We start from the raw sequence: 15,124 nt of genomic DNA, 5'->3' as shown, positions 1-15,124 counted from the left end.
CTTTTTCTCCTTTGGATCCCATAATCTGTATCCAAATTCTTCATCTCCATAGCCTATGAATATGCATGGAGTGGTCCTTGCATCCAGCTTCTGCCTGAGCTCCTTGGATACATGTGCGTACGCCAAACATCCAAATACTCTTAAGTGAGAGTATGATGGATCCTTTCCAGACCAAAGTTTCTCCGGAACTTCAAAATTCAGTGGTACTGATGGAGATCGGTTGATCAAATAACAAGCGGCTCTGACTGCTTCTCCCCAGAATGGCTTTGGCAGCTTAGCCATACTGAGCATGCTCCGAACACGTTCCATGATTGTTCGGTTCATTCTTTCTGCTATACCATTATGTTGAGGGGTACGTGGGACCGTCTTCTCATGTCGGATGCCATATGATCTGCAATAGGCATCGAACTTCCTGGAAGAGTATTCACCGCCGTTGTCGGATCGAAGACACTTTAACTTCTTTCCTGTCTCACGTTCTACCATGACATGGAACTGTTTGAAGTAATCGAACACCTGGTCCTTCGTCCGTAAGAAATATACCCACACCTTTCGAGAAGTATCATCGATAAATGTCAGAAAGTATCGATTGCCGCCACTTGATTCAACCTCCAAGGGACCGCAAACATCAGAGTGTACCAGACTGAGTAACTCTGATTTTTTCGTTGAAGAGGAATTAAACGAGACTCTATGCTGCTTACCAAACAGACAATGATTGCAAGGATCTAGCGCAGCATCCTTGTCTACATTGATAAGCTTCTTCTTTATTAGGGTAGAAAACCCTTTCTCACTCATGTGACCGAGTCTCTGGTGCCATAAATTTTGTGAAGCCTCCTTTTCTGCAACATTAATACTGTCTGTGCAGATCTTCACATGAGTCATGTACAGTGTGCCACAAATGTGTCCTCGAGCGACTATCATAGCGCCTCTTGACAATTTCCATGTGCCTTTACTGAAATGACTATCATAGCCCTGTTTGTCGAGAGCTATCCCAGAAAATAAATTCAGCCGAAGATCTGGCACATGGCGGACATCCTTCAGAGTGATTGTGCTCCCGGAACTTGTCTTTATCCTGACATCTCCAATTCCGACAATCTCAGCGGAACTGGAATTTCCCATCTTCACAATTCCAAAGTCACCAGCTTTGTATGTTGTGAAGTATTCCTTGTATGGAGTCACGTGGTAGGAAGCTGCAGTATCTACCACCCATTCTGTTTCTTCTCGTGAGACGTGAAGGCATGTCTCATCATGGGTTGAACAATAAGCTACATCACCAGAGATAGTCACTAATGTTTCTCCACCCTTATTCTTCGGCTGTGAACTGCTTTGACCTTGTTCCTCTTTCAATCTATAGCAGTTCTTCTTCATATGTCCCTCTAATCCACAATGATGACATTTATATGTTGGTTTTCTGCCATCAGCTGACCTGCCCCTGCTCTTACTTCTGCCTCTCCATTTATTTTTGCTACTCATTCGCTGTCTCCCCCGATTCTCTGTGACAAAGGCATGGGTCTGATCTGTGCCCATGTCTTTTCTCCTTGCCTCTTCATTGAATAGGGCATCCTTGACCATTGACACGGTAAGTTTGCCATTCGGGGCTGAGTTGCTGAGTGTTACTACCAGCGTTTCCCAACTATCGGGAAGGGAACTAAGTAGCAGTAGCGCCTGAACTTCATCGCCAAGCGGCATCTCTACAGACGATAACTGGTTGACCAAGCTCTGGAACTCACTGGTATGCTCGGCAACTGAAGTTCCACTTTTGAGCTTCATGTTGACTAAACGCCTCATCAGCAGGGCTTTATTCCGAGCAGTCTTGGCCTGGTACATGTCCTCTAACTTTTTCCAGAGGACATATGCGTCTGTCTCTTGTGCAACATGGTGGAAGACACTATGATCAATCCATTGACGGATCTGACCAATAGTTTTTCGGTTTGATTTCTTCCACTCTTTCTCTTTGGCAGAATCAGGGTTTATACCCTTCAATTCAATAGGATCGAACAAATCCTTACAGCTGAGGAGATCTTCCATTCGAGGTTTCCACAGCGTGTAGTTTGTGGCTGTGAGCATAATCATAGCTCCGAAAGATGATGTTGACTCTTCTGTGGACATTATCACCTTACAAATAATTTTTCAACACAAACGGGGTTGAATTGTAGAAAACAGAGATCACCGTTACGTCCGGAACGGTTGAAAATGGTGGAATAGACACTTCGCGGCTTAAATTCCACTTACGGGGCAAAATTATAATTTTTATAAACTTCAGGGACCAAGAATGAAATTCTGAAAATTTCAGGGACCAAAATGTAAAATTTCAGAATTGCTACAGTACCGCTACAGTACTGCTACAGTACTGCTACAGTACTGCTACAGTGACTTGCTACAGTGCCACCAGCTACTACAGCGAATTGCTACAGTAATCGTCTTCTCCGGCAAAAATTCCGGCACCGGTCGTCTTCTCCGGCGAGATTCCGGCGAGTTGACCAAACTTTGACCGCGTTTTCTGGGCTCGTTATAACTCCGTTTAAGTCGCCGTTTTTTGTGTTGGACTCGGTTCGACGAGACGAATCCAATGGTTCACTCAAAATTGAATTTTGAGAAAACTTCCGAAAACCCAAAAACTCAACCAACGTCTCTAACCTGGCTCTTGATACCACTTGTTAGGAAGAGAGGATCGCCTGGACGTTGGGAGATACAAATTTGAGAGAAAAACAACTCTATTACTCACAAGAATAGATTTACAGAGTATTACAAAACTCTTACAAAAAAAACTCTCAAAACTCACACACACTCTCAAGGTTGTGATTACACTTCTCTGAGTGATTTTTGGATGATTTACAACTGAGGTTTGCACCTCTATTTATAGTAAAAATTCTATGGCGGTGGAATGGTGTGAACGGAGAAGGTTGGCGGCCGTCATCGTCATCAACTTTGCTACCTCCATATGAGTTGTCAAGGTTGCCTACTTTGAATATCTAGAAGGTGGGCTTCTAGATTGTAGGCTGGAAATCTTCAAGAACCCTGCTGAGTAGTCCCCGACTAGCAACTTTTACTATCTTGTCATTTATACAGACCTAGTCCTCATATTTCTTGAGTTGTACCCGACCGTACAAGAACCCGGCCGAGTGTAAAAATTATTTGGTGTTCCTGAGGGTTTTTTTTTTCTTTTTTCTTTTTTTTTTTTAAGAAAGAGAAGGAAGTCCTATGATCATTGTGACAAATTTTCTCTCCAATAATTCCTTCAAAATTTAAAATTTGAAAGATTTAATTCTCTTCTTTTCTTTCCTCTTCTCTTCATTTCATTTCTCTCTGTAAGAATTCGGAAACTGAGATGGGGTTAGAACCCACGCCCTTTCTCTAGGAGACGACAAACTTAACTGGACTACAATACACTTGGTTTGATAGTTATAGTCAGAGATGAATCCTTGCTGCAATCAACTCAAAGAGTATAAGAAGTAGAAGCATTGTTGCAAGTCAACAATTGGAAACCTAGAATCTGAAAGAACAATTTGGAGACAAGAAAATGAGTTTGGAGAATCTAGTGAAGAAGTTTGAGGTTCAAAACTGAGGTTTACATGATCATTTTGAGAAGCTATTATTACATCATGAGAAGTTCCTATCTCAAATGTAAATGACACGCAAACAGATCGATGAATATTCAAACGATGGTGAGTTAACGGAAATGTTGGAAAACATTTTGAGCAACTTGGATGCTAAAGAGGATGTTGGGAAGGTGTCATATTTTCCGTTGCAGAACGGCAAGAGTGAGACCGTTGCTGAAAGGTTGCCACTTGTCAATTTGAACAAGTAGAAGGCTATATAAAAACCAACAAAATATAAGATGTTACATTTGTACTCCTTTTCTGTTGAAAACTGGTAAATCAAGCAAATTCAATGAACACTATCTTTCGGGGTGAACAAGAATTGGAAGTCGGATGCAAGGGAAGTCCCGCCTGAGATGTTCAGTCGACTCCCTCTCCATTTGTGGGGTCCGGACCTCTACAAATGAGCATAAAAGGGAAGAATGTGACTAAAAAGAAACTTCTTTGGCAAAAAAAAGCATGTTTCATGCTTTACAATCCCAAATGAAAAAATGATCATTTAATAAAATTACGACACTTCAGCTAATAATATCTCATGAAGTAGTCACTTTTGTCTTACAATTTCCAAACGTTAGTGATACAAATATTTCATGGTTAAAAAAAGTAGGTATACTTGATTGAAAATTGTCCACTTAATTTTTTGGACAATTTTCACTAGTAACCCAACAAATTTGATTTATAATGTCTACTATCCACTATCCAGGCCACATCACTTGATCTTCATCACAATACAATCCTCGAGATGGTTTATCTAGTGATGTGAAGCTACTGTGAAAAGTATACTTGGTGTCAACGATCTGATTTATGTATGTATATATATATAATTTTTATTTGAAAGGCAAGACCCAAAGGTAAGGCCCCAATGTGAGGTTGGTGGGGATTGAACCCGAGTCTCCTTTGAAGATTCTCAAGCACCCAACCACTCAACCACCCCTTAGGGTTGATTTATGTATGTATATACAAGTAGCTCTTCAGAATACTTTTAATAATGCTGTCAACGATTCATACGATTGTAAGTCTCTTGATGAAGGTAAACAAGCAAACAAAAACATGAGTTTTTCAATGTTCTTTTAGATGAATGAACAAACATATAAGTTTCGGTGTAATACTTCTTCTGATACCTGACAAAAGAATACATAGGTTCATTGTAATCTTAAACGTGGGTAAAAATGGAGGCTTGATATTTAAAATTTTTATACACATGAAGTTGAGTATCAAAAAGATATGTAACCGCCATTACAAAAGTTAATATGTAACCACCATGTACAACCTTTTTATGCACATTAACGACAGCCGCCTAAAGGTTGTCGTTAGCAAAAACCCAAAAGATATTAGTCACAAACGTATTGATTACCAAGATAAGTAATACCTTCGGTGGTTACAAGATATTGATAGAAGGATCATACACAACCAGCTGTCCATGTTCCCGGTCATTCTCACAATCAGATTGAATCTCGTGTACCGATGCCGTTGCTACATCGATGTCCATGTCACAATCAAAGTATGGTTCACTTCTCAGAGGTGTTACCATTATTGGTGAGTCATACGGTTCACTTCTCAAAGGTGATACCATTAATGGTGGTGATTCACACACGTTTTCAAAACAGCTTTCCTTTGTGTTGTTGCAGTTAAGAATCTCTATATCAGCTTCTTCCTCATCTTCATCTACATCCTTGAGCTCATAAGCTGACTTGTCATTGTGTCTGGGTAATTCAGTGCTACTTTTGGCAAGTTCAAAGATCAATCTTTTGATGCGAGCACGTTTCAATGAAGCTTCTATAGGAAGAAACCAGTCTTTACTGATCTGAAATGTAGCCCATTAAAGATTTTACAAGTATTTTAGATGATTAATACAAGGAAGATGACGTTTATATGTGTTAAGTTGATGCAAGCGCGTCCAAAATTGGTCATCAGGGCTAACAACACCGAAGAAAAAAAAAGCCAGCACATCTATATTCATTCCAGTTCTAGTACATTTATCAAGAACTAGTTTTTGGTTAGGTTTGATCCGGTCAGAAATGGGAACCAGGCTTCAAATATATCCTTATTCATTATATTATATAATTTAAATTTTAAACTTGAATGGGTGATTTAAATAAATTCCTTCACATGCAATATCTCCTGGTTCGTAAAGTAATTAACTAGTAGATAACTGAATAAGGATGAAGTAAGAATAAAGTAGATCTTTAGATGACTTACAAAATTGGTCTCGGGGTTAAAGTTGATGGGAAGTTGTTTAACAAAACGTTCCATGTAATGAAGCATGAATAGCGCACAATCATAACAGTTCTGCTGTTGCGGCACCTAAATGATTTCACATCCAGAAAGAAGAGTAACAGTTACAACTAATAAGCAAATATCTTATATTACATCAAAGTTAGTGAGTTTCAATATACAGGTATAACTTAATAGATTTTCAATACGTATACACTAATATACCTCGAGACGAAGATACCGCAAACTCATGAACTTTGTAGAAATGTCTTCGGATGCGTCACTATTCCTCTCTTTCCATTCTTCAAAAAGATAACTGCAGGACAATGGTTGTTAGTAAACAGACAAAGGACTAAATAAATAAATATATATATTAAGACAACTAAAGGTTAGATACGTAGACAATTAGCGAATCTACGACAAAAATACACTAAGACTGTTATTAAAGAATAATAAACTTCTTGTAGACGACTATCGAATTTATTTATTCCATGTTTTACCTTAAAAAATCTCTCATGAAGACAAGATTCTAAGAAGCTTACTGTTTAATACGAGTTTCAACACCTCTGTGGCTTCCTCTGATAGAGTCCATATGCAAAATGCATGGTACTTTGAGTGAATTTGCCAATTCCTCGTCTGTGCAAATGCTAGTCATATTAATAGAACGGCCCACATTTTCCGTATAGCAAGAATTTAGTATCATATAAAAAAATTACCTTTGAAATTAGTTATTTCACCAGGATGACAAATTACAATCAGACTCCAATGCAACCTGTCACACAACATAAAACAATATAAGAAAGTATAATGATGACTGCTATAACAGGTTGCAGAATAAAATCTTACCTGAAGTTTACGGGAATAAAAATGTAATCCGTTTGAAATACATTCACTTTCTTTGTCCACTTGCGAACACGTTGAAATGCTGCATTGGCGTCAAAAGATTGCGATCGATTTTCATCAAGATCTTCTAGCTTTCTAAAGAAAAAACTGTTGAAAAAATGAACTCTCGCATCAGCAGGTTTGATCTTCTTCAGGTATCTGCAAGTGACTCAAACTTAGTAATTCAAATTCTAAATCTTGTAGTTAATATTTAATTTTAATATAGTTAATAAAATTAAATTAAAGCTAAAAAACTCAACTCGATATAGAAATCAACAATAGTATCATTAATAAACTTCTCTGGCTCCAACAGCTGAAAGTCGCTCTTAGAAATAGATATAGATCCAGAATCCCCTTCCAGATACATAATATCTTGAAACGAATCATATGAACTGTGAAACCGTTACAAAAAAACATCAAAACATATATACATATAGATGGATCAAGTCATACATTAATGATGTCCAACCAAAATTACCAAAAACACGTTACCCACACTACTAAACAAAGGTAACTAATGCCTATTTCAAGCACACAGTCTAAACAAAATCCTAGGTTGTGAAATATATTTATCCTTTAATAGCTCCAAAAGAACAAAACAAGAACAAAAGGTCGATAAAAGAGTATAATACCAGTAGCATATAGGAGAGTTATAGAACTTACTCAAGATCAACATCCCATTTTTCCTTATATTGCTCATCCAGAACTTTGATACGATCTTCCGTATTAGTCCAATGAGGATCAGAGACAGTAAATGTCACCTCGAAAAGGCCTGCAAAATTGCTTTGTGAATCACATTTCAACTTACTACTTATTTAATCATATATGTAAAACTAAGTAATGGTAGGTCAAAAGCCTAGAAATGTTCTAACTGAGAAGATAACACATATGTGCATTTCATGATACACAAGTAAAATTATATGCTCAACAGCATATGCATTATATAAAAACTACACCTAATTGGTAAGTCACATAAAAAAATCACCTATCCTTGAGCTCGCAAATTGCAGTAATTACAAATCGCAACGTACCAAGTAATATGAACATAAATTATGAGAATATTTGAAGAATCTTAACTTCTAAATTCATGCAAAATAAGATATTTATAAAGAATATAAGGTGTCGCCATAACTACCAGTTGGATGTGAAACACTAAATGGTAAAAATAAATATTCAGCTGGCTTCTAGAAGGCATGAAGAAAATTTATGAGGGTTAATACGTACAGTACACAAACTCGGCTTACCAATTGATTTTTTACAGCACGTCGCACACCTTACAGCATGAAGAAAAAAAGCAATACACGATAATGACCAAATTTACTTTTTTTTACCAATAAGTGGGCTAATTTGTTAGTCATAAGATCTAACATAAGCACATCTTATGACTACATGCACATTTTAATTATGAAAGAGTAAATACCTGACTTCTGTTCACTGGTAGCTACATTTGGATTCTCCGGCTTAATACGAAGACAGCCCTCAGCTGTTACGGACTGAAAAGGTGGAACAAAATAATGAAAATCCTCAAAAATTCGCCATACACAAACCACATTTAAGTGATATCATATATTGAAACTTAATGTAACTTACGGGATCCAACCACCGTGACTCTATACTGATTAGATCCACAGTCTTCCATTCAAAATTAAGAGAACCTTTCGCCCCTTCTTCTGTAACACTGAGCGTAATGATACTGTTGTAAAAAGTCAATTGTGCTTTCCGGTAACGGTTTTGTCCATATGTAACATAATTTGGGTAGAGAACAACACAGGATCCCTGCAAATTCCAGCAAAAAGGAGCCTAAAACTATTATTTCCATAATACAGAAGTTAAAAAAAAAAAAAAACACATGATCTAATAAATCTTGTAATGTAAAATTGCTCTGCTCTCATAAACTAATATCCAAAATGAAAAAAACTGGAGTTTAGGACTTCCAAAAGGTAGAGTGAATGATGATCATAACCTGTAGCTGACAAAAAGTGTGCTAATCAGAGTTTTTTAACGTTTTTTAAGGTAACTAAACGAAAATAATTTTATAAGTAATTGATACAGAGTTTGACTGGCCTATGTATCTAGTTACTATGCAATACATTCATTATTTCAAGTTTAACTTCTGGATATATCCTTAAAATTATAATGCACATATGGTAGTTATCCAAAAAATAAGAAATTAATACTAACAGCAGTACTGCGTATTAATAATAGTTAAGAGTAGTGGTAATAGTACTACGTAATAAATAGCAGATATGATATTTTACTGTTTATGGCATAAGCTTTTTTTATCAGATCTTCCAATTACGTCCTACATCAATTATAGAAAGGATTGTATAAGTAATTACCATGTCATGTGAATTATCATCGTGCTCAAGAGTTCGTTCTCCATATGCACCTGTATAGGTAACAATTGCTTGTATTTAGAAACATATTCTTCTCCATGTAACATACATTTTACTCATAAAATAAATGCAGAAGTATAAAACCTTCAGTGTCTGCAAGATCGTTAGATGACATTGTCGATGAAATATCATTTTCGTCATCTGAGATAGAAACCACCTGTAACAAAAATGTAACTAAAATGATAAATTCATGTTTCAATCCCTTAACCAACTATTAATAAAGATCAATTAATGAGATTCAATTGCTATATACATCATCCATGTTAAGCTGTAATGTACGGCTTGAATCCTTCTCAACGGTACAGCATAAATCTTTCTCTACAGGATACGATGTGCTGACATCAGCACACCTGGGCAGAGATAGCGATAGATTTAATTCGCAAGGTGAGGAACTGGACTGTAAAGTAGCATCCGAACGAGAGATTCTTTCTTTAACTGCTTCATCAACTTCAAGAACAATCACCGTTTTAGGTTTCTTTCCCTTAGACTCCTTTTCTCCTGTAACTATGTGAATAAAGAATTAGGTACTTGCAATCATAACATTGGAATAGAACAGAAGTTGGTAAACACATTGACTGAGATAACATGTATCACGCAATAAATTGAAACGACGTTTCAGTATTGATCATTGCTTATCACGAACATCACTTCTAGTCCTATTATGACAGCGAACCTAAATATTACGATGAAAGAATACACGATGCGCAACGGCCATCTTCTAACTTAATTCATAATTTAATGTGAACTTATGTTACTAAACTCATTTCCACCGTAAACTAATTCACAAGGCCGCAGATCATAAATAGTACAACCTGCATCATTTCTATGTATTATTCAATAAAAAAAATTAGGTTATCATGATCAAACCAAAAGAAATACTTACATCAACACATGATTCATATTTCGATTCTTACAAATATAAATAAAATCATATAAATTATATATCATCATTAATTATATAAAAAATAGTCAGCGATAACCAGAATCCAAATAGATATCCTTCAGCAAAATCAATACACAGACAAAATACAATTAAAAAAATGTAATTACTGCGAGCAAAATAAGATGTATGATTATACTTACAAGCGTGCAAAAACGTATAATTATCGACAGAGGAATCAGCGAAACGTGATTTCTTCTTGTACGATCGAGGAGGTATCCATTTAGATTTCTCTTCATAATCCGAATTTTGTTCATCGAAATCAAATTCGGAGAACTTGTTTCCGATCCGACAACTCGTTCCCATCGTAATCGCAATCGTAATAGCTAAAATAACATAAACCCTAAATAGTGTGGAACTAGGGTTTACTTGATCATTGAGAGATTGAACTCGAAAGTTGTATGTAACGGCAACTATGTACGGTCACGCGGAACCTCTTTGAGAAAAAACCCAAATTATCGATTTTTAATGATTTTTTATTTGTACACAATTAGCCCTTCAAGTTTTGCATGATTTATTTTGTTAGTTACCGACTAACTTTTTGACTCTTTTTACGCTTCAAGAAACGTTGCTAGACGGTAATAAACTACTCCGTAATAACATCGCATGATTTATTATTTTTTATTAATTTGTTAATCTAATTTTTTTTTAGGTAAAGGGTTAATCTAATCTTAACGAAAACCATGAACATGAAAACTCTTGTTAATATAGCTGTAAAATCATTGTACATTGAGTTCGGTTATAAATATGAGACACTGTATTAATTCTAGAGTGGAGAAAATTGAGTGTGATTCTAACGGTCCTTCATATTGTGAATTTCTCTAATAAAATTCTAGTGTTTTTTTGTCATTTTAGAATTTTCACATATATTTTTGCTTTGTAATATATTTATTGTATTTTCAACATTTTACGCACGTTGAAAATATTCACAAAGATTGTCGTTAAAAAATAATATTATTAAAATTTTTCTGACAACAGCCCAAGTGATGATGTCAAGGGGCATCAAATTCTTATACAATTTCATAATTGTCATTTTGAATTAACTATACAACCCCGACTTACAATAGTTTTTATACACCTTAACAACATCCATTCGAAAAATCCTTTTTATTTTTTATTTTTTATTTTTTTTTTTAACGGCAGAAGGTATATATATTATATATTAACACAAAACGATACAATATTGTCATAGGTACATAATAAGAGCGAAAGAGAATCATAAAAACAACAAAACGGAAATTAGAAAACGAGATGGAAATACTCCACACGTTGCAGGAAAACGCCTTAGTCCGTTCATTATCATTAAGACCGAGATTGGACTTGAGAAGAATTAACTAAACAAGCTGGAGCAGGGACGGAGCACAGTGTTGGCAATTCAACGACAAAGCACCTCGAGCCGCACCAAATTCTCTCGACCAAAACGACTACTCCAGGAGTGGGGCAAAAAACCTGCATGGAGAACAAATTAACCAATCCCTGTTCTTGTAGTAGATATCGCAAGTGAATCATAAACTCGAGGATTTGCTAGCCAAACATCCCAATCGATGTTAAAACCTTTGACTCTATGTGAGATCCATTCAAAGCATTTGAGTTGGATGTCCTTAAAGATCATGGCACATGTCGGTTTTGCCTTGGAAAAGGTAGAAGCGTTTCTACTTTTCCAAATCAGGTAACCCGTAACCCATTCCGTGGCTTGCCACAACTTCTTACCCAAATCAGAGCTGAAATTAAATCCATTCCCAAGAAAACATTCATTGATGCTCAAGTTTGTGAAAGGTCCGAGTTTCCACCAATCACAAACCCGATTCCAAATTTCCAAAGCGAACGAGCATAAGATCATCGCGTGTTCCACCGATTCCAAACCATTATCGCAAACCGGACATCGAACAGTACCCAAATCCATTCCTCTCTTATCAAGTTCGACTCTAGTAGGTAATCTTTTGTCGAGTACGCCAAATAAATAATTCGACCTTGAGGGGGACCATATTGTTGCGAATCGACCCAACGCCTCCATTGACTGTAGGTAGCTTGCTCCTAACTAAAATATCCGTAAGCTTTTGGACCGAAAACGAGCCATCGTTGCCCCATGACCATGACCATTCCTCTCGACCTGTGCTACATGGGACGAAACTCGATAGAAGGTTAGTAAGGGCGGTGAGGTCCCCAGCCAATCTCCCCGAGATATGGCGGGACCAACACCAGGTCGCATGAAATACCCCATCCACCCAACGAGCCCGGTCAAGAATAGTAGCCTCATTATTAGATTCGAGTCTATAAAGTCTATTGAATTTTTTTTTAAGAGTAATGTCCCCAATCCAGAGTTCCTCCCAAAAACTTGTTTTAGACCCATCAACAATCCTTTTTTTGAAGGAATTAGAAAATGCAGAGCCGGTATTAAAGATGTTTTTACCCATCTTAAGGATACCCGCCCAAGTGGAAGAGACCCATGAGGCGGGGATAGAAAACGATGAACTAAAACCCCCGTCCTCCCCGTAAATGTTTTTAATAATAGAAACCCAAAGAGAATCATTTTCATGTTTAAAACGCCACCACCATTTTGCAAGAAGGGCACGATTTTTTAAAACAAGCGGGACGATATCTAAACCACCAACTTCGCGAGGCATAAGACAAGTATCCCATTTAATCCATGCTATTTTTGAGACCTCGGAGGACCCGCCCCAAAAAAATCGACGCCTCAAACCCTCAAGTTTTTTAATAACACACGACGGGGATAAATAAAGCGAAAAGAAATAAAGAGGTAGACTAGAAAGTACCGATTTAATTAGTGTAACTCTACCGCCATAAGAGAGGGATCTAGCTATCCAATCCGCCAATATTTTTTCAAATTTTTCGAACACCGGATCCCACGATTTCGAAAGTTTCATTGACGATCCAAGTGGGAGCCCAAGATAGGTGATAGGAAGTGTACCTGCTACACACCCAAGCCATGCCGCCATATTTTCCGTTTCTACTTTTGAGACCCCAAGTCCATACACACAACTTTTATGAAAGTTTATCTTTAACCCCGATGTTGATTCAAAACACTTAAGAATTTTTGTGAGATTTTGTACGTTACGTCTATTCCATTCCCCGAAAAATAAAGTGTCATCGGCATATTGCAAGTGTGTGACACGAACATCGCCCCGACCAATTGGAATTCCCGTAAACCGATTATGAGTAACGGCTAGTTTAGTGAGGTGGTTCAAACCTTCAGCGACCATGATAAAAAGGTAAGGTGAAAGGGGATCACCTTGCCTCACGCCTTTCTGAAGGGAAAATTCTTTAGTCGGCGAGCCGTTGACCAAAATGGATATGGAGGCGGAAGAAAGACATGCGAAAATCCAAAGTCTCCATGTATGACCAAAACCCATTAACTCCATGATTTCCATAAGGAAATTCCAATTGATGCTATCAAATGCCTTTTCAAAGTCGACTTTAAAGAGGAACCCTTTTCTTTTGGTTACTTTGATATCGTGTAGAACTTCATTCGCTATTAACACCCCATCAAGAATGTATCGATTTTTAATGTATGCACTTTGTTCAAACCCAATGACCGATGAAATAACTTTTTGTAACCTTTTGTCAAAACTTTAGAGATAATTTTATAAAGGCTCCCGATTAAACTAATTGGGCGACAATCACCAAAACCTTGAGGATCATTGTTTTTTGGAATTAGAGCGACAAAAGAAGAGTTGCATCCTTTAGAGATCTCGCCAACCTCCCAAAAACGAGTAAAAACCACGAGAAGGTCATCTTTGACAACGTCCCAATGTTTTGAGAAAAATTTCATGTTAAACCCGTCCGGATGAAATGTCCCGTTCTTATTGATTAAAAACGTTCCATATTAATTGATTTCGTTGCGAGGTTTTGACCTCTATATGAGACGTTTTTCAAAGACTGCATTCATTTTTAAAACAAACCATAACCTTTATTTCATAAATAAAGGTTTAAAAAGCTTTACGTAGATTATCAAATAATGATAATCTAAAATATCCTGTTTACACACGACCATTACATAATGGTTTACAATACAAATATGTTACATCGAAATCAGTTTCTTGAATGCAGTTTTTACACAATATCATACAAACATGGACTCCAAATCTTGTCCTTATTTTAGTATGCAACAGCGGAAGCTCTTAATATTCACCTGAGAATAAACATGCTTTAAACGTCAACAAAAATGTTGGTGAGTTATAGGTTTAACCTATATATATCAAATCGTAACAATAGACCACAAGATTTCATATTTCAATACACATCCCATACATAGAGATAAAAATCATTCATATGGTGAACACCTGGTAACCGACATTAACAAGATGCATATATAAGAATATCCCCATCATTCCGGGACACCCTTCGGATATGATATAAATTTCGAAGTACTAAAGCATCCGGTACTTTGGATGGGGTTTGTTAGGCCCAATAGATCTATCTTTAGGATTCGCGTCAATTAGGGTGTGTGTTCCCTAATTCTTAGATTACCAGACTTAATAAAAAGGGGCATATTCGATTTCGATAATTCAACCATAGAATGTAGTTTCACGTACTTGTGTCTATTTTGTAAATCATTTATAAAACCTGCATGTATTCTCATCCCAAAAATATTAGATTTTAAAAGTGGGACTATAACTCACTTTCACAGATTTTTACTTCGTCGGGAAGTAAGACTTGGCCACTGGTTGATTCACGAACCTATAACAATATATACATATATATCAAAGTATGTTCAAAATATATTTACAACACTTTTAATATATTTTGATGTTTTAAGTTTATTAAGTCAGCTGTCCTCGTTAGTAACCTACAACTAGTTGTCCACAGTTAGATGTACAGAAATAAATCAATAAATATTATCTTGAATCAATCCACGACCCAGTGTATACGTATCTCAGTATTGATCACAACTCAAACTATATATATTTTGGAATCAACCTCAACCCTGTATAGCTAACTCCAACATTCACATATAGAGTGTCTATGGTTGTTCCGAAATATATATAGATGTGTCGACATGATAGGTCGAAACATTGTATACGTGTCTATGGTATCTCAAGATTACATAATATACAATACAAGTTGATTAAGTTATG

At 36.6% G+C, this 15,124-nt stretch overlaps 2 protein-coding genes across 3 annotated transcripts; both read right to left on the bottom strand.

Moving 5' to 3' along the window:
- Positions 1 to 4,803: 4,803 nt before the first annotated feature.
- LOC139869952 (probable ubiquitin-like-specific protease 2B) lies at positions 4,804 to 10,450 on the bottom strand. Of its 2 annotated transcripts, XM_071857798.1 has the most exons (14): positions 10,172 to 10,450; positions 9,342 to 9,592; positions 9,173 to 9,245; positions 9,032 to 9,081; positions 8,283 to 8,468; positions 8,113 to 8,185; positions 7,356 to 7,464; positions 6,953 to 7,084; positions 6,657 to 6,851; positions 6,527 to 6,582; positions 6,353 to 6,446; positions 6,036 to 6,126; positions 5,796 to 5,900; positions 4,804 to 5,400 (listed from the first exon to the last, which is right to left on the bottom strand). In XM_071857798.1, the coding sequence occupies exons 1-14, from the start codon at positions 10,332 to 10,334 to the stop codon at positions 4,975 to 4,977; spliced, it is 2,004 nt and encodes a 667-aa protein (XP_071713899.1). In that variant the 5' UTR covers positions 10,335 to 10,450; the 3' UTR covers positions 4,804 to 4,974. The 2 variants fall into 2 exon arrangements, with proteins under 2 accessions (XP_071713899.1, XP_071713900.1); XM_071857799.1 differs by lacking the exon at positions 10,172 to 10,450 and having other exon boundaries at positions 9,173 to 9,262; positions 9,342 to 9,392.
- A 1,043-nt stretch (positions 10,451 to 11,493) lies between these two features.
- On the bottom strand, positions 11,494 to 11,931 carry LOC139871131 (uncharacterized). The gene has a single exon (XM_071858868.1). It carries the CDS (start codon positions 11,929 to 11,931, stop codon positions 11,494 to 11,496), a length of 438 nt encoding a protein of 145 aa, XP_071714969.1.
- Positions 11,932 to 15,124: the final 3,193 nt, after the last annotated feature.

Source organism: Rutidosis leptorrhynchoides, chromosome 10 (assembly GCF_046630445.1).
Source record: "Rutidosis leptorrhynchoides isolate AG116_Rl617_1_P2 chromosome 10, CSIRO_AGI_Rlap_v1, whole genome shotgun sequence".
NCBI lineage: Eukaryota > Viridiplantae > Streptophyta > Magnoliopsida > Asterales > Asteraceae > Rutidosis > Rutidosis leptorrhynchoides.
This window is presented reverse-complemented; position numbering and strand designations above follow the sequence as displayed.

What these genes read in the sequence shown, in the direction of transcription:
- LOC139871131 (XM_071858868.1), bottom strand. Translation starts at nt 11,931, where the DNA reads ATGGATTTGGGTACTGTTCGATGTCCGGTTTGCGATAATGGTTTGGAA.
- LOC139869952 (XM_071857798.1), bottom strand. Translation starts at nt 10,334, where the DNA reads ATGGGAACGAGTTGTCGGATCGGAAACAAGTTCTCCGAATTTGATTTC. An exon ending in AGTCACGGTGGTTGGATCCC is followed by an intron (nt 8,186 to 8,282) that starts GTAAGTTACATT and finishes CCACCTTTTCAG; the next exon opens with TCCGTAACAGCTGAGGGCTG. An exon ending in TGCGGTATCTTCGTCTCGAG is followed by an intron (nt 5,901 to 6,035) that starts GTATATTAGTGT and finishes GAAATCATTTAG; the next exon opens with GTGCCGCAACAGCAGAACTG.